The 20,604-nt window shown below is 40.7% G+C and overlaps 1 protein-coding gene across 1 annotated transcript in view; it reads right to left on the reverse strand.

The window, feature by feature from the left end:
• Positions 1–20,604, reverse strand: part of LOC127611135 (collagen alpha-1(XXIII) chain-like) — a 126,538-nt gene that overhangs the window by 9,796 nt on the left and 96,138 nt on the right. The window contains 13 exon segments of the mRNA XM_052081485.1: positions 1,015–1,038; positions 1,694–1,771; positions 2,672–2,707; positions 2,821–2,880; positions 2,964–3,017; positions 3,131–3,157; positions 3,304–3,330; positions 5,915–6,031; positions 6,501–6,575; positions 11,760–11,786; positions 12,528–12,554; positions 15,703–15,729; positions 15,819–15,845. Coding sequence (XP_051937445.1) covers positions 1,015–1,038; positions 1,694–1,771; positions 2,672–2,707; positions 2,821–2,880; positions 2,964–3,017; positions 3,131–3,157; positions 3,304–3,330; positions 5,915–6,031; positions 6,501–6,575; positions 11,760–11,786; positions 12,528–12,554; positions 15,703–15,729; positions 15,819–15,845 — 606 coding nt within the window.

Raw genomic sequence — 20,604 nt, forward strand, 5'->3', positions numbered from 1 at the left:
CATTTACCGTTTTGAACCTTTTTCTGCCGTGTTCACTTGCTCGCTGGTTCAGTGTAAGATAGCTAACTGCAGCTGGCTCAAAAACACAACAATGTTTTGCGCTTATACAGAGACTTGATCGGGAGTGACAGTGTGTTTATGTGGGACTAATGCAGGTTTTCTCATCCAATTGTGGTTGAAGTCTGCTTAGGATGTCAAGCTGCAGAGCATCAATGAGCTAATTCAAATGCTTTTCAATTCTTTATGATGGAATATAACAAGGCAACATAACGATTAGAAACACCTCTCAGTCGAACAGATCAACTAAACCACATGTTTAGTGAAATGAGTTTGACACCCCTGATCTAGCTGAAACCAATGTGATGTTTCACACAAATGACAGATGTGACGTGATACTTCCCTTTTGAGAGACTTCTGATAACATCTCAGGTTCATGTGTTTGCAGAGTATTTTGAAACCATAACATATTGCTTCGATAGAGTTGTACGCAGAGGGGAGCCTCGCTCTGTTAGTAGTGGTTTTTAAATTAAATACACACTCCACAGCAGAGATAACCATCTGTTATTAGCGTGGAGCAGGGGGTGCAGGATGTGATGTTCTTTGTGAAGCATTCCCTTCAATTGTGCACCAGCTGAGTAATGAGGAACGCACAAACACACAGAGACACCATGCTGCTCGATATATCGAGGCACGAGACGGCATGAAAACACACTCAAACAACGTGACAAAGGCTGTTGATGTTTCTGCATGATTGAGCATGCATTTTGAATCTGCGCTTCAGAGTTCTCCCCAGATGGTTATAGCATCAGAAAGTTCACAAAATATATTCAATATTTTTCAATATGGTGCATAGAGTGACATTTAGTACAGTGTTTTGGACTGAAGGACTGTGCTTGTTCAAGCCTCTGTGTGAGTCTACTGCACAGGTTTTGTGGTACGGGTATATATTTTCCAGTGTGTGTGTTAGTCATTGTTGACACCACCACAGACCATGCAAAAACTGCTGCGGATTACCGAAATACTGATTGTGTTGATGGCCTGTGAAACAAAGAAATCATGCAGGATGACCATCTTGCTTTTTTTTCCCCAAGTTGTCTTTGATATGTAATGATCTCCGCATCCATCCTCAAAATGGAATACACGGTAATACAAAGAAACCTCCAGAATTAAACACATTCCATTCTGGGACTCTGTTGTATTCCAAATTGTCCCAAGTTCGAAACAGATTTTTCCAATAGGAAAAAAAACCATACATGGAATGATGTATTTTGCATTGTATGAAGTACATTAACTGCTTGGCTAAATGAACTCTAAACTATGAAAACAAATAATTGAGAAGAGCTTTTCCAAGTTTCCGGTTTCTTGCTTAATGGTTATCATTGCACTTTCCTCCTGACCATCATTAGTATCTTTCTCTGATGGTGGCACCACAAAAACACAGAAATTGTCTTAAGTTGATCACGAGCTAACGATTTCCTGATATCGTGCATTAGGATGGTTTGAACGAGAGAGGAAAAGTGGTTAAGAAGATGAATGGATGCGAGTTTTGTTTCACTTTTGAAACATACAGTATTTTTCAAGAATATTTTGGTTGACCTCCAAATTCTTTTAATGTACTTTTGGTGTGTTTGACTTTGGTAGTTCTATTGTATCACATTAAAGATATCTATCATATAATTCAAAATGTCCTCACCTGGAAAGCATCAAGAAGCTTCCCATTGAAGTCAATGATGTCCGAGTGGCCCGCACTGCCCTTTTCACCAGGATAACCCTTAAAAAAGACAAAATAGATTAACACACACACACACACACACACACACACACACACACACACACACACACACACACACACACACACACACACACTGAGAGTAAAAAAAATACAAAAGACACGGCATAATAAAGTTAATTTTACAGTGACAATAAAATACATTCACAGACTTTAGGCTGCTTCATTTCTTATTAAGTAGGCACCCATTTTTGAGAAGGGATTTTTTTTTTTTACTTCTGTCCGTTATACCTAAATCTGTGTGTGTGTGTTTAAATAATTACATTACAATGGCAGTGATTCCCAAAGTGTGGTACAACTAGTGGTATGAAGGCTCCCTCTTGTGGTACGTGAAAGATCCTCTGAATTAAATGTTGAAACCATCCATCCATCCATTTTCCGAACCGCTTGATCCTCACTAGGGTCGCGGGGGGTGCTGTAGCCTATCCCAGCTGTCTTCGGGCAGTAGGCAGGGGACACCCTGAATCGGTTGCCAGCCAATCGCAGGGCACACAGAGACAAACAACCATCCACGCTTACATTCACACCTAGGGACAATTTTAGAGTGTTATATCAGCCTTCCACGCATGTTTTTGGAATGTGGGAGGAAACCGGAGTACCCGGAGAAAACCCACGCAGGCCCGGGGAGAACATACAAACTCCACACAGGGAGGCCGGAGCTGGAATTGAACCACTGTGAAGTCGACGTGCTAACCACTGGACTACTGGGCCGCCTATGTTGAAACCACATAATGTTTATTATCCACTACATTACAATGCTTTGTTAGAAACAGTTCAGTTGTATTCAACTTTTAAGTACAAAACAGTTGCATTCAACCAAGTTAGCAACTTGTATCTCATGCTAAAAGGGTTTGGTAAACTGCTTTTGGGTGATACACTCACTTTGGGACCTTGTTCTCCTACTTCTCCTTTATCGCCCTGTGTAACACACATTTATTTGGTTAAATGCAGACAAAACACAACATACATATTCAAAATGTGAAAATAGAATTCTAATGCATTTGGATTGACCCTTTGCCACGATGTCTTACCTTTAAACCTGGCAGTCCATCCATGCCCCTCTCTCCTTTTTCTGCCATTCCTCGCTCGCCCTATTTCAATCAAGTAAGTGGTCTAGCATATGCCAAGTGGAAAGAATGTGAGAAAATCCTACAATATCTCTAGATCTTTGTACCTTTGCTCCCGGAGGACCCTGTGGTCCAGGATATCCAGGTTCCCCATCTTCTCCCTGAGAGTGAAAAATAACCAATTCAGTCTTAATTTTTTTCAAGCACTTTGACAACGCAGAGAAAGAGTTTTGGACACATAGTGTCCAAATATGTAAGTCAGAATTAACCTTACCGACTTCCCAGGCAATCCTTGAGGTCCCTAAAGGATAAATATTTTTAGAAAGAAGTATAGAATTTCTTGTTCCGTATGAATTAAGCCAGACAAAAATAATCATATTAAAGCAATAAAAATGTTAGTTTGCTTAAAAATCAAAATAAAAACAAAAAAATGTGACACATATTCACCTCAATGCCATCACGACCTTGAAAACCCTAAGGCGCAGAGGAAACGAATTAGAAAGCGTCACCTGTACTGATTGTGCTCTAACTTTGGCCACTAGATGAGAGTATTCAAAAAGGCAAACATCACAGAATTGCAAGTAGAAGATAGAGTACTGTTCAAGATTAATGGAGCAACAATGTCCAACAGAGTCCCATTAAAGGGAACTGGTCAGCCTTAAGTGATGGCCTTCAGCAGTTTTAATAGCAGCTGGTCACTTGAAGCACATTTTGGACTGAACTGCTCTCGAAAATCACCCAAACCAACGGGGAATGTCTTATCACCACATCAGTTAAATTCTGGCAATCACTGAAGGCTCTTTCCTGCCTGAAAATGACTTTAAAATTTGGCATTCCTTCATTCCATTTGTTAGTCCTTCACATCTAAACAGATAGTACTTGTATTCAATATTGAGGAAAACTGCAAAGTTGTGGATGTTAAAATCGAACTGTGTAAAATGTGAAATTCGAGAAGCTCACATGTTAAATGCCATATCCCATTTCTGGCAGCAATTGGGCTCGTTTTAAGTCAACACAACAATTTGTGAGGGCCAGTTGGCCGTTTGAGCCATCTGTTATGAAGTCGTGCATGGCAGAGCATCTTATGCGCTTGCCAACTCCTAATATTGCACTGTGCTATTGCCCCACACATGCATGAGCATATGTTTTGGGGGCTACTTGAAACCTACAAAATGCCCTATTAAATTCATGTTTGAGGGCCCCCACAGAATGAAAGACGCCCAACAATAGGTAACCTTATTGATCACGTTACATGGGCAAAAACACTTTTTCACCATGATGCGGTGCATTTGTTCACAACAGCTAACTATCACAGTGAAGACAAAAATTAACAGCTATCTTTGTAAAGGCAGTTAATTCTATATAAAGCTGGTATCAAATCTAAGACTGAAGTTACAATGGAATGCTTTTCAGGATTTGTGCAGTTTGTACAGCAGACTGCAAATATAATTTGCCTTCTTGTGTAGAGTTTGCCTGTTTTCCCCAAGTTTGTGTGGATTTTCTCTAGGTACTCTGGCTTCCTCCCTCAATCCAAAACCATGCAGGTTTGGTAATTTGAAGACAATAAATTGTCCAAAGGTGTGAATATAAATGGTTGTTTGTCTCGTGTCCTGCAACTAGCTGGCGACCACTCCAGGGTGTATAACACCTACCGCCAAAAGTCAGCCGAGATAGGCTCAGCTCACATGTGATCCGATTGAGGACAATCACTATTCAGAATGGATGGATGGATGTTGGGTGACACTTCAAAATTACTGTTATTCTTTGATTTTACAGTTCCCCGACTTATAGCAGATGACAGGACTGAGCACAACAGCTCAAACTCGTGGCTCGCAGAAAATGTCTAAAAGCAGACATCTGCACACGACCTGGAGAAGCCCTCTGTGATACAGTTTTGTTTCACTGCTGGGAGTTTTGCACTTCCTTTCATCAGCCAGGAAAGTTGATGTGAAATTGTCTATGTCGAAGGAATTTCACTTTTCCTTGTCTGTTTACACTCATGGTCTCATTGTCAACACACCAAATCAGTCCCTGAGCACTCCTGGGCCATGTGAGGGGAACATAAGTAGTCATATTCCTTCGAGTAAATCAAAACTATTCAGTCTTCCATCCCATAACCGCAAGCTTTATGTTGCCACTGTGTACATTATGAACTGAGCTGTGGGAAAGTTATCTTGAGAAACATAAACGGCCTCAGGCGAGAGGCACGGCTATTGTTTGGTGGGGCAGGCGATCTACCAGAGAACTCAAGACAGCAGTGCCATACTGGTTTTAGGGTTGCTCAGATCGGCTCCTGGAAGCAGAGTGTGCGGTCGATGCTATCGTGGGCACGAGAAGAAACTTGTGGCTGCTGTCGTATATAAAACAGATGAAGGCAGGAGAGCTGTTATGCAGCTGACTTTGGTTAAGCCATAGCTCACTGGCAGACTCGGTTGAAGGAGATTTTACCATTGCTACGCGTATCTCCTTGTACCGTACACTGTCACTTGACAATTCAAAAATGACAGCCAGGAGCCTTATCCATTTTAGATAATGCTGACTTTCAATTTACATGGTCAAAAAGATCTTCACAATTAACATTGTGAGCAGGTTGCAGTTGTGTGGAACTGGATTGCATCATATTAACATCTGCTTCTTCGATTTAGCTTTCATGTAGCTAAACCAAAATGCTGTATTTGAAAGGCCTCTCAACAGCTGCAATAATTATCATACTGTTGAATTTGTGCACAACGAAGCATAATGGGTGTACCAAATGAAGTGTTTATTTCGACTAAACTGTTTTCTTCCTGAGTCAAGTTTGCACATGTACAGTAAGATGGAATAGCCTATTGCATGAGAAGAGAGAGTGAAGCACTCAAAACGATGAAGAAAACTTGACTGATTATTTTCTATGAGACCTGTGTGGACTCCTGGAAATCTCTGGGCCCCAGGTCAATTGCCTGTGTTTGGCTAACCGCAAAAGCCCCTCAACATACCGTAGAGAAGATTGTTTGAGAGTGGGCCTGTTTGTGCATTAGGTGTTAGCTTGTCACATGACATCAAAAGCAAAGGCTCTTACTGGCTCTCCTGCTGGGCCACGAGGTCCATCTTTGCCGGTGTTTCCAGGAGGGCCTCTGGGACCTGGGGGGCCTGGGGGGCCCGGTGGGCCAGCAGGTCCAGCCTGCCCTTGGTCACCCTGATGAGATACAGTAAACAGAAGAATGACGGATTGAACGGACAAAACTGAAACACTTGTGAGAGAGAATTGTCATTCCACATGAAAGTAAAATATTTAATAAGCAAAGATCCACAATCTAGAAAACATGTTTCCATGTCAATGCAGCGCCTGCAAAGCTGAAACCGAGGGACGGGACTGCCTATTGTTCTCTGTTATGCCATGTTAAACACTTTTGTACACTTGGGAACATTAGCAGGAATGGCGAAGTTTTTCTGGTCAAAACGGAAAAGTAAGAGACTGATTCTCATGACTATCATAAAATGTAACAATTGATAATTGAAGTCAAAAGTCTTGTTAATTCAATAATGTGCAAGATTTCATTCAACTTGAACAAAAATGAAAAGAAAAGTGAAGAGCTGATTAAAATGGAATTTAAATTGCTTCGTTAAAGTGTGAAAAGTGAACACATGCCTTCGTTGTGGTATACCTTCAGAAAACGTCTCTGAAAGGTGCTTGAGTGGTCACCAGAGAGAAAGCCATGATCGTATCTTGGATAGACCATCTACAGAAGGAGCATTAAATGCAGCAAATGCAGGAAAGAAAGAAGGAAAGAAAGAAAGAAGGAAAAAAAGAAAAGCTTATGACAATCAAGGTAGAGAAACAGCAATAGGGAAGGGCAGTAGCGATACAAAGACAAATCAGTGTGGAAATCAGCATTCTGGAAGCAGAATAGCTGTGGGAAGACACTGAGGCAAGATGAAGAGAAATCTCTCAGGGTGGATGGTTTTCCTTGCCCCGCATAAAGAGACAGATCGGCGAGCAGCGAATGCTGGGAGGCAAACCGAGAGTTCACTGCTCAGGACAAACCTTGACAGTAAGAATCTGATTACTGTGCAGTCCTGCAAATGTGCTGTAGTTAGGTGGACCCTGAGAAGAGGAAGTGACAGGTGAGCAGTGCGCACTTTGGATGTGGCTAGTAGGAGAAAGACATGGCACACGATGCATAGATTACTCATGTACAACCGAAACATAGGGTAGATATCATTTGCAAACGGGTGAGATACACCATATGTACTAAACTATTGTCCTAAGTGTCCCTTTACATCAAATGGAAGTGAAAATCCTGTTGTCCAGTCCCCTAGTTCGTCATTCAAGCTAACTGTTGTGAATGACATCTTTGATTTGGTGTTTATTCTACCAGGCGGTATGATTTGATCTGAGATCTCTTCCCGCAGTATGACATTTAAGGCAACAACAACAACATTTTAAACATGGTGAATAAAATAACAAAACTATAACACAGTTACTTCTCCAAGATTTGGCGCAGTTATGATTATGCTACACTTGTTCAGCTTAGTAACAAGTGGCTACGCAATTGTCCAACATGACCAGAAAAAAAGAGTGCAAGCAATTCTATTCACCATGTTGTACACTGACAGTATAGTTCAAAATGTATTTGTCTTGTGCATAATAAATCATAATTTGTTGTCAGAAATGTATCAAATGATCACTGGAAAATAACTAAAGCTCAATCTGTACGGACCTGACCTTGAGACGTAAGATTCCCGCTGTCGATGTACATTTGTTGTTGGAGAAATGCTTGACTGATTTGCTCAAATGGCCACTGATACATTTACTGTCTTTACTCCTCCATTGCAGGGATTAAGTACCAAGCGCCATTTAAAAGGAGGCTTCTATTTCAGAGGGAGCCTTTAATGGCGTAAATGGTGTTTGGAAAGGTGCAGCTTGGCACACTAATGTCCATTTGTTCAGTGGAGAAATGATTCGTGCTGAATGGCATGTGTAACAGTTTCATGAACGAGTTTTTATTCTTGGTTCCAATCAATAATGCAGTGCAGCTGGAGGCAGAACTAATTGGTCCCTGCTCATCATGTTTTCATGTCAGAGATTTGCTTCTTTATCAGGTTGGATCTCATAGTTAGTTTGTCCAAAAAATAGAACCAATTTGAGAGTGAATAATGCAAAATAAATTACTTTGTATCATACTACTGTATCTTCTGGAAATGTGGCTATAGTCAAGCTAATAGCAGCTACCTGGAGGTACTATCCATTATTTTCTTTCTTCTTGGGAGGGGAAAAAAAGAGAAATCATGATTGCCGTACATTATGCACAGTGCATGGTGCGCCTTGGCAGGTGAACACCGGCAACTGGATATGCAAGATGGAGGTCTGCGCGGTTGTGGGGGCACTCGCAGATGCCTCAAATCATGTCCCAGGTGAGTCCTTCATATCATGACCAAAGCAACTCTTTCATTCTCTTTAAATGCTGTGTGTAAGACCAATTGTCTACCGTGCGCCAACCTCTCAGACGTGTTCTGAGTAGGAATAAGATCTACACTATTTGTCACCAAACTGCCAAGTGTGTCTCCAAGAAACTACTTTTGCTATGCCAGACCACCCAGCTTAATGGAGACCGGTCTGCCGAATTGGCAAACACGTGGCCTCTGTAAACACGACTGTAAATACACACAATGAATGATAAGATTTTGGGTGATTTATTTTAAAGTGCAAATGAAGCTTCCCTGCCTGAGGTTCTTTCAAAAGTCCATTGGATGTAAAGGAAGACGGAATGAAGCTTTAAGAAAGAATGAAGGATGAACCGCACAATGACAAGAAGAGTAATCTTCATCAGGTTTCTATTAACAGGCTGTGGAGATTGCAAGGCACTTTGACATTTTTCCATTTTTCAAATCTGTATCGACAGTCATGTTGACGATACCGCTCACACGCATTTTCCTTACATGCCTCAAAAGAGTGTCTGTTTCACGTTGGGCCTCTCCTATCCCTCATTTTCATCAGCTTGATAGTAAGACATTAAACGACTGTGCCATTGACTCCATGGGGGGGGCAAAAGAATGCTTTGGTCGAGGATGAAACTGGAATATGGCATCTCATTTTTCAACTCAACTGATACCAACCAAACATGCAGTGACAATGTCCTCCATATGCATTGGAGCCTGTGATGGGAGGCGGTTTTATTCCTGCACTGAACATGACCTTTAGTCCTTGGTTACTTGTGCTTTCAGGACATCTGATTATGTTTTAATGCTGCTGTTATCCTGTGATTGTCATCCGTACTCAAGACCACACTCTCACTTGACAAAAGGCACTGAAAATGATCGATTGATAGGAAGTGAAAGGTTGACAGAGATTCATTGTCATTTCCTGTTTTCAATGTTTTCTCTTTGCCTCAGAGTTCAGAGGCGGAAGAGGCTACTTTGTTGATATGGTAGGAAATGAATGACTGTGGAACTGCACTGTGTGCGCTACATAATTCAGCTGAAAATTATATACAGTACAGTATATCCTGGCCACATTTTGAGTTTAAGGGATTTTAAAAATATTTTTGAATTGTTTAGCTTGAAGTGACGTCGGTGGGATGTTGTGTTAAGAGATGCAGGCAAAATATGTTTCCAATAATCATTATTGTGTTATCGTCATTATTTTTAACATAGTCCAAAAGTACGCCTATCCTTCCTTGATACAGATATAGCCAATGTTCTAAATGTATAGCTGAAAGGGGCGCTGTAAGTGGGAGATGAGGAAGGATGTATGGTATTTTCAAAAAGATATTTTTGGCACAGGCTCCCAAATCCCTAGCGGCACAACTGATGAGAATGCGTAACATTATGAGATTAGTCACCAGAATAATTTAGAATGCTGAAAAATATCACACTTCTTCATTGTCCAGGACATTAATAACACTGGTCAACATGTTTTTACTACATTTTTTAATCAACTATGGAAACATACTTTTTTGGGATGAATTTGTTCTGCTGCTTCTCAATAAGCACCCATTTATTCCTCAAGCACATTAAAAAATAAACATTAAAATATCTTAAAATCTTCCATGAAAAATGTATGTGCTTGAAAAAAATTCTAAACTTTTTTTTAAATCAGTATCAAAAATACACTTAGACAGACACATTAAGCAATATCTGATTAACACATTAAGCAATCTCTGATTAAAATTTGCTGTTGACCAGTGTCATTTTCAAAATGTAAAAACAAACTGAACATGAATTAATTAAATTCCTAAAACAACATTTTACAATCATTGCCCATTTGTTTTGTCATTCCCAGGCATAGGATACAAATTGAACAAAGGCAATTACATTTTCACCCAGGATTTGACAAGGTGATGAATAATTATGGGCTTATCTGTAGATTTTTGAGTCAATGCTTTAACTCAAATGTAAAATTTAAGTTTGAAACCAAACCACGTGGTGAACTGTTTTTTCTGAAACAAGCGTGTGCCTCCCGTTGAGTGTTTCGGGGGTGCTGCACTTATTTATTTTTGCTCCGGTGTGCGCAATACCTGTGGGTTGAAACAGGAAGCGCATAGCCAAAACAAGCAGTTCGACTGTACAAGCAGTTCGACTGTGCGCTTGAACCTCAAATATTACATAATTACCTCATAGGGAGAGCCCCACTTGTATTTTCATGACCTGATACTGCAGGCATAACAAAAGCAAACATTCTGAATTAATCGGGTCCGTGACTTCTTCAAAGAATCCACTGAGTAAAGCACAGGGGGCCTATTTTGAAAACCACACTGCATGAAGATAATTATATAATGTCATGGTGAATGGAATGACATCACATGAAAAGGCAGGACTGACAACATGGACCAGATACAGTACAAAGCTTTGCCACCTCAGAATGTTTGAAAAAACATTTTGGTTTGAGACTAGATGGCAACTTTGGTGCTCCCACAACTATTGTTATGTCTTTTGCGGCAAGTCTGTATTTGTACAGTATCATGATTTCTCAACTATTGCCATCATGGTTAGAGGATGAGGCCATTTTAAACTTCATCCTAGGAACCAGATGAGTGTTGGTGATGCTGCAGAAGTAGATGTATAAGGGAAACACATTTCTTTATTTGGTTGGTATTGTTTGCATTTTGTGTGCAGTTATTTCTTTGGTTGAGGGGAGCAAAATTGTTGACCTGATTGTATCCCAAAATGAAAATATGTTATCATTAAACATACTCGCTGTGAAGTTGCTCGCAAAAGACTTTAAGAAGTGTAGGACTTGGCAAAGGTGCCATTGTGCAAGTACTTTACACAAAGGCACATCTTTATTTACTGTAGCTTTACTGATTTTGGATAAAGAATTGCCAGGCACAACTGTGCAGGTGACTTCTGAGAACTCGGACCGGAATGTCAACATGATGTCATTGTGGTTGGTGTAACCCCACTAAAAGATGCTAATTTATGATGGTCTATTAGCCTGTCTTGTTTGGGTTTGCATTTATTTTCATTTCCTGAAACTAATTTGTTACAACATAGAACACGATTGGTTGGCTTTAGAAACAATGCCTTGAATTCAAACATGATCTTGATATGATGATTTACAATTCACAGAGACTGTTCAGCGCTTTAATAAAAGTTTGATAAACTCATCACGTCACCCTTCGTGTTACCAGGTCCAGAATCAGACCAAAGTGCCCTCCGTGTCACTTGCTAAGTCATGTCTCCTTTAAATGTATATGTGTCACTGTCATATATGACATATGACAAGCTGATTAGAGTATTCAATATTTTAGAATGTTATAGGTTCATCTAGTTCCAAGGGACTGATGGGCCATACGCAGCTATCGCATCATCTAGCAGCTTACATGGCTCTTACTGTGTTGAAATTCTGGAAAAGTCGTGTTTTGTCATATTTTGCGAGTGAATCCGGGAGTGAATCTCCATGCAAAATTTGAAAAGTGTCTTACCCTTGGTCCAATGTCTCCTTGGTCACCCTGGAAACAAACAGGAAGATGAAAATGTATGATTTTTTTGTACTTGGGAGTACTGAAGATATAAGATACGGTTGGGCAATTGGACAAAAAAAAAAGAAAAAGAAAAAAAAGGGGACTATGTAAAGAAGGTAATTTGTCCCCAAACAAGCTCTGGGCATTGTTCTATTTGTAATCACCTGACAGTTCTCTGATGGAAAATTGGAGACGACAGGATGCTCTCATCACATAGCATATTTAAATAAAGGGTGCTGATTTTCCAAACGTCAGCATCACATACATCTGCAATCTGCTCCTGTCGGACCGTGACGGATGCCGTTTATGTCCGCTGTGTTGTACTTTGCGAAAGTGTTTGTCAAGGCAAATTTTAGCATTAATAGCTGGATGGACGCAATGTATAAAAATCTTCCAATGCATGATTGCCCCTCAGACATCTCTTGCATCGCTCACAATTGTCTTTGGCTTGGCCAGTAGTTCAGAGAGCGGGAAAACATCTGGCTATCATCGAGGCCTGTAAACCTGTTAAGTGCCCTGACGTGAGAAAGTGCCAAGACACATGAGATCCTACATTTCGACATGTAATCTTCGGCTCCTTTGAAGGATGCTCAGTGAACGCTAATGGGGTAGGGCGAAGAAAAAAAAGATCAGTTATGCTTGCAATCATGTTTGTGGTGTCTGGTAATTAATGTGAGATACATGCAAAAAGCACTTAGTTAACTGATGTCGGACCATAGTGAAACATACCTTTTCTCCCTTGGGCCCGGCTGGTCCCTGTGGGAGGGGAGGAGATAAGTGGAGACAGATGGTCAAGATCTATCATCCATCAGACAAGCAACATGTATCCGAAAATGGCACCTCACGGCATTTCATCAAATGTCAAGCTACAGCCTTTTGCTTCAACCAGTCTTGAAGACATTTCACCGTAGGAAGATATTACGCCTTGACGCAGCATCTTTCAAGAATCGTTTTCAAGATCGATTGTCTTTGTGAGATGAAAGTGGAGGTAGACTTTCATTGCAACCATAAGACCAACTGATGATCTGAGTCTATTGCTCAAAGTGAGGCTGCATTTGAACGCTCTCCTCTCAGCAGATGGCGGCTACTCCCTCTGTTTTTTTTATGGCCTTTAAACCGATTTTATATCCAACTTTTTGCTGAATTGGTGATGGCTCAAATAATGGATTAACCGATGAATTGATCATGGGACTTCTAGAAATTGTGTACAATTGATGATTAGTTAATTCTGAAGGATTTAAGGCACTAACTAACTACAAGTAAGTCTAAATAACATGACATCCACTCTGGGAGGCTGAGCTACACCCACGTCATACTGGGAATAACAATTCCAATTAAAAATCCCTCCATCTATCCATTTGTAGACAAACAACAAGCTACGGATGGAAAGTTTGAAACTTCAATTAACCTGATGTGTAGAGTAGAAAAAAAATATATAGAAGGCTTTTACAAAAATCCCACTCAATCATTTCGACTTACTCCGAATTTAATTTGAGGTCTTGAACATTTCCTCAAATTTTAGTCCACTGCACAATAGCAATTAGGGCACAGATAGGCATAGAAAGTTTTACACAAAATGAACTGACAGCCTCTGCTCCGCATTCAGAAAAAAATAAATTCTTGAATGTATCCCCAGTAGGATACACGAATGACGATCTTTTCTTTCTTTCTGTTCGAGTTCATGACCAGGGTATTGGATGAGGGAGGGCGCCGGTCCCTCAAAAATGTGAGTTTCAGACAAGCTGATTTATAAGATAAATAACTTCAACAAGTGTAAGCCCTTAAATAATTAAATATGGTGTCAGACATCTTTAATAGCTGAAAATTACCATTTTTAAATGGAATCTATCAAGGTTGACCCTCTTGAGAGATCTGACCTTCAATACGCATGTGAACACGAGTGCAATTATGTCATAGAAACTTTTGATTGCGTTTGTCCATATCGAAACTCCCAAAGCGATTATCATCCAGCAACGTATGCTCTCCTGACGTTTCTGTCCTTCCTTTTTACACCACATCGGTACCTCAAGGTAGAATACTGTCATGTTCAGTGTGTGCTTGTTTTGTTTCAGCTCCAGCTGGTGTGAAAGGCATTTCCCTCCAGCAGGCGCACCTATTCCTCATCTATTCAAGTTCAAATGTTGAAGGACTGCCATGCTACCAAGTTCTTGTCGGATTATTGATCTTGCTAGCTGTACTGCCTCAAGTTTTTTTAGACCTTCTTGCTCATGTTCCTCGTCACTCTTGTCAGTTTAGATTCCGGTTATGTCAGTATTTTTGTTACAGAGATTTTTTGCGAATTTTGGGTACACGTGTTTGGACTCTTTAAATTTTGTTTTGTGTATTTCGGGGTTTTGCCGTGACCTTGCCTTTTGCAAGTGCTTTTTGTACATGTTTCATTTTCTCTGCTTTTCATTGCCAGTGATTTCTGTTTGTTCTTTGTCCTTAATTTTTGCTGAAATATTTTTGTTACGGATTTTAGTTGTGTCTACGTTTGTGGGATCCCATCACCATTCAGTTCATCCACGAACTGTGTCAAATCCAATGATCAGATGGCTGGCTTTCATTTTTAGGGAAGGTATCCCTAACTTGTTGGACATTGTTTCACTTCTGTTGCCGATATAGCTTCGGTGAAGGTTTGCAGACTGTGCAGAGTTCAAATGTGTTTTAAAAGTTTAAAACTTTTCTCCTTAGCTTCATATGTCTTGTGGCATGTGTTCTACATCAGCTGAATTGAAATACAGTAGCCATATCTGTGGAAATAGCGCCTTGTCTTTTTTGTTTTTGCTAAAACTTTTTTTCCCCTCCTCAGTGTCATGATTATGGCCAGTGTGTGGTCCTGAGGAACAAGTCAGCTCCAGCTGCCTGTTTCTGTGTTCAAAATCAAAAATGAGGAAGAAAAACAAAAAAATAATCGCAGTAAAAAAAGAAAACATAATAAAACAATCGAGGTAGACTTTCTTATCCGGTGCCTGTTGACGAGATGTGGGAATCAATCATTTTGAGCTCTCACAATGAAAGATTGAGAATCTACACAGGAATGACAAAGGGCATTGCTCTTTCCTGAAATGGGCTAAATGCATCATCAAAACATTTTAATGTTGCATGCGCGATAGGAAAACCCTAACACTACTGCTGTTATTTCAAATGTGAATTTCATGTACATTTTACATAATGAGTTTTATTTTTGGAAATGCATCGTTCATACGAGAGTTCATTCACAGATGCTAGAATAACACATTTTGCAATTTGGTGGATTTTTGGCAAATAACAGTTTCGGCACGTATGACTAGTGATGATCAGGTAGACATATTTTAACGATTCACATTTAAATAAGACCTTTCGACTGGTGCTTGGAGAGGAAGTTGCTCAATGAATGGTCATGATGTTGGAGAGGGTTTTACTGTTTGACCAGCTCAAGAGCCACCTGCTCAAAGGGCCCTTTCATGTGCCCCGAAGAAAAGGTTTTCACCTTTTCCCACGACTGTGTAACCAATTGCTGTGCTTCGCTTTGTTTCCTCACAACACTTAAAGTGTATCTCACAGTGTGGGGCAATTCAGGGAAAGTTTGATGAATCACACTCAGAGGTGAAGTGCAAATGAGGCTTTCAGCGCTTGTTGCAGTTCAGCCTTGACAACTTGACAACCCCACCCTCTTCAACCTGACAATGACTTAGGAGGTAGAACAAAAAACAAGATGGCTACTGTCAGTGCTTTACCGGACTTGGAAACATTCCCTTATGAGCAGTGAAAGTGACTGATGAGGTTCCAGGCTAAATACCCACATGGATCCATTGCTCCCAAAATGGGAATTCCTTTGGCGCAAACGGGCTCTGACATAGGCCAAGAACAAGACAACAGGTGTGTGTGTGTGTGTGTGTGTGTGTGTGTGTGAACATACTACCTGGCTTCCCTTGAGACCCGGTATTCCCTGAAAGGAGTTAAAACCCAGTTAGAGTTCAACCATGTCTAATGCACACTTGAAGCATGTTCTGTATTTGTGATTTATGCTCTACTTACTGGTTTACCATCCAAGCCAAGTGGACCCTGTTGGGAAAACCGATAAAGAGAATGAATAAAACACACATTCGGAGGAGATGAGCAAGTGCACAATTACGACAGAAGTTTTACATTTTAGGAAAGTATGCTCAATCGCTCCTTGGAGAGACAAAACTGTTAACATTCCAAATGATAAACTTTCATAGTAAAATGTTCACTGCACATAAAACCGTGATTAACATGTTTAAAAATATATATTTTTGCACAGTGTTTGTGCTGGCTTGATGATCGCTTGAGGATATGTTTAGCACTTCAGCGAAAATGTTAAGAAGAGGAAAATCAAATAATCAACCATTTTCACGATTGTACGGAATTGATGGTTGATTATGTATTTAAGGATCGGAGGCAAAACACAGTGTACTCATTGGCTACAACCATGCGCTGATGCACTGTTGATTCACTTTTAATTAGATAACAGCAAGTCAGCTTCTCCAGGCAACATCATTCTGCTCTGTATGACACCGGCATCAAAACACGAATTTAGAGCATTCGGTGTGGTTCTAAAATCTATGAAAAAAAGTGCATCAAAGGGCTACCCCTCCCTGAGCAGAAGGAATGGGCTGATTGCTAAAATTAAATGTCAGATAAATTACACACAATCATCATCAAACACAATAATCGGGATAGAATTAGCAGAGCTAATTAGCAATGCTAATTATCTTGCTAATTGTTGCTAGAATTAGCAAGCATAATGTCAGATTAGGGGGAAAGAGAGACCAAAAGTCACACGATGAAAAAGAAGACTGAAAAAGAGATTTTATCCTGCCCCATTCATTTGAACCCATGTAAATGAATGCACATGCCATTCATTTTATGCTTCCAGGTGGTTGATATATGTGTTGATGGTTCAGGCCCATGTGACTAAGGTGCATTATAATTGTATTTCATTATATAGTTTTTCTTTTATGCAAAGGAAATCACAGAATTCCCAGGTCAAATTTTCCTGCCCGCATCACACATTCACGTGGCGACTGAACTGCGTTGTTCAAGGTTAGAATGTGTGGAGCACAAAAACAGAAAGTTGTATCTTCAGGAAATTACAGAGCAATTATGGCACTTTATTTTAATTGAGACCTATGTTATTTTTCATTGAAGTCATTGCACTGTATTTCATATAAAACACATGTTAGGAAAAAAGGTGACATTTGGTGGAACGCCGCCGTTATTAAGCGGAACAGTTTTAACTCAGTATAGAGTATTAAACTCAACACGTCAATATCAAATTGATGTGTGTCTGTTTGTAGTGCCATAACAAGAATGAGAGAAAAAATCATCTTGTAAATCTCTGTAAAACCCGGTCAAAAATGCAAAAATAGCAGTTAAAGTTGTCAATCGTCCTACTCTGTGTTCAAAAAACAACAGCCACTGAAGGGCCTCCGCAGTTCAAAAGCCTTAAAGACCACTTGGACATCAAGAAGGATCAAACGTCCCAAAAAGACTTACAATGTTCAACGCTGACATCCTCCTTTAACAAGCAGTGTGAAGATAATCTGTTTTACAGGCTCCCTTGGGTCCCACTTTAAACTCAAGCGAACATGGAATCCATCATTGACCATCATCTTCTGGCCTTGAACAGTTTACGTAAGAATGGTTTCTACTTTATCACACTCCCGGGTACTATCAACAGAAATAGAGGAGGAGAAGAGGGAGAATGGAAGTGTCTCATTCTTCTGAGCCAATGTTCTTCTATTTTGTCTCACAAAAGGCCCGTAAATGTGAATGAATCCATCGATCTCCTGTGTGAAAGTAAAGCTGAAACTCTCTTCATTTCCATACAGTGTAGTGACGTATAAAGGCAAAATCCCAAATGTCTAATGTTCTGTATTCACGTCCCTCAGCTCTTCTGTATAGCACAGAATTTTGATTTAATAGGCACAGGGTGTGTCCTTGCATGCTATATATTACACACAAAGGCAGATTAAATATTATTCTAGTCTTGCACACAATGCAATGGAATACAACGGAATATGTGGTTGATTATAAAATTGTAGGGTTACTAAGTACGTCTGCCATAGATTTACTGTAACAAACATCATGCAATATAGAGTACGTTTCTCTACTTAAAAGCAAATAAAATCCTGCATAATCAAATAAAACAGGGGAAAATTAAATGACTATGGAGAAGCGAATACAAGAACAATTGAGAACAGGAAAAAAAATGTAATCTATCCCATGCAATGGTCAGCACTCGCACCATTTTTACGGCCCTTAAAGACACATCTGGAAAATAACTTGGCCACAGGTGGTCACAAGTCTGTATGTTTGTGAGTGTGTCCGTTGGTCCCAGCGAAACATGAGGACAACGGTAGTCCTCACCTCCTTTACTACGCTCCCAACAGTGCAGACCCCCAATTAGCTAGTGGGGTGTAAATGTTGAGGATGCTGCTTAAAAGGTTGCGCTACACGTCAGAACAGGCGTCTCCATCGCACATTAGATTGTAGTGCACACATTAAGACGCATCTAGGTATAATTATGCGATATTGAAACAAGGGATGGTTTCCTTACATCCCAACATTTGACAATAAACTTGAGTAATTGAATTGAATTGAGTTGAACAGGTGATCATGTCACATTTCCACAACAACAGCACTCCAAACTACAGAAGATGACCACAATTTGTGCCGCATGACATTTGCCTGTTAAAAGAACCGCTCAGCACAGTGCTGTCGGAACACAACCATGACTGACATGTTGTTGGCTGCTGGTCTGGCTTTAATGTGCACTTAGCAGCCAGAGCGACCGAACAATGGAGGCCCATGGCCCGTTGTCTGTCACAAACTACCATTATTGTATAAACACACTGATACAGGTGGTGACTGCGTATATCTATCGCAATCATTTGATGCATTTTCTCCATCCTGCAGAGTCCTGTCAGTCTGTTAGCTGTTGATTGACGTCAGGAAGGCACAAGCCTCTCAGTGGTGATTTATGAAGAAGTATGACACGGGACATGTAGAATCAACACACAAGATCACGGAAGCACATGCACTGAAATTGAGTCACACAAACGATGTCATGCCTGTTTAAAGGATTGGAATTATGGGAGAGCTACATGACGATTGAGAGACACATCTAAGCTACCATCATGCAAATAAAAATTTAGTAGGAGGAAACACTAAAAACAATTAAGGATGGTTGACCTCTGTAACAAAACACTATACAACAAAAGTAGTCATGGTTAGGGCATACCATTTATTCATTCATTCATTCATCTTCCGAGCCGCTTGATCCTCACTAGGGTCGCGGGGGGTGCTGGAGCCTATCCCAGCTGTCTTCGGGCAGTAGGCGGAGGACACCCTGAATCGGTATGTTACGAATAAAATAAAAAAGATACTACCTCTAAACGACTGTGCACTACATCTTGCTGAGAAATGCTCCAGTTTTGCAAAGTTTGCAAAAAAGTAGACAGAAATGTCATCCTCGTCTGAGTAGCACACTACAGCAAATAACAACTACAACAAAAACAGAGAAGACCCGCGCAAGCAAGGAGAGAAAATCCAAACACGAGTTAACTTTACTAGTTGATCACAAATATGCCTTCATAACTAGTTGTCACATTCAGGCAAGCCGAATAAAGTTGGGATCCCAGAAGTGTAGACACCAAACAAGGTCTCCGTAGCAAAAAGGGTTTAATATACAAAAATCGCACTGCCAAAGAAGTAACAAAGTGCTGGTCAAAACAAGGACCAGAGGGCACAAAAACGAATAACAAAAAGCGCTTGCACAAAAGGCAAGGGAGGAAAATAATGTAGCCAATACATGCAAGTGAAGGCCAAATCACAAAATAAAAAACAAACTTACAAAATACTTGGTACCGAGAGTTCAAAAGCGAAACACGACGAGGTCTACAGCAAAAGCAGTCTATGAGCAAGGAAGCAGCAAGGCAAAGGCAATACTCCGACAACAGGTGCACAGCATAGGGGTCCTTAAATCCAGAGTGTACTAATCATAGATCGGCAGCAAGTGTGCACAGAAGTCCGCTCATGCCACCTGCTGGCCAGACTGAAACAGAACCGTGACAGTACCCCCCTCAACGGACGCCTCCTGGCGGACCACCCGGCTTCGATGGGTGGGCAGCGTGGAAAGCGCAGAGAAGGGACGGGTCCAAGATCCAGGAGCGGGGGACCTACTGCCAATCCTCCGGGCCGTAGCCCTCCCAGTCGTGTTTAGAGTGACGATTACTTCATTTCTAAGTTAAGATCACTTGCAACAACAAGTAGCAAACAGTCTCACTCACCCCTGATCTATTCCACACCCGGGTCAGTAGGTGGTAGTAATGCTTGTTGTAAAGGTGACTAACCACCGTTAAGCTTTCCTAAGAAGAAGGTAAAACAATTCTCCCTCTCAGGATCACCGAGGGCAAGGTGCGGACCTGAATTTTGCCTGTGACAAATGTCATCCTTTTTGCTTTCTAAATGTTTTCATTACTGATGCGACTCTTAGCCTAACCGCTAGTACCGCGGTTGTTAGTAAGAGATGAGATGTGCGACCCAACCTTGTACTGGTTGAGTCAAATCTGTCTATCTATCATTGGACGGCATAGTTTCCCACCACCGAGGACTTTTTTTCTGTCGGTATATCTGCTCTGTCTGTTGGTGAATGGTGTTGCTGTTCTGGCAATTCAGAAGAAAACATGGATGCTGTGCAGGCTGACGTTCATTTTGGCTCCTAGAGTTTATCCATTTATCCATGTATTTTCCACTGCTTATCCAAGGTCGGATCTCGGGAGCAACAGCTTTAGCAGGA

This window comes from Hippocampus zosterae, chromosome 1, assembly GCF_025434085.1.
Source record: "Hippocampus zosterae strain Florida chromosome 1, ASM2543408v3, whole genome shotgun sequence".
NCBI lineage: Eukaryota > Metazoa > Chordata > Actinopteri > Syngnathiformes > Syngnathidae > Hippocampus > Hippocampus zosterae.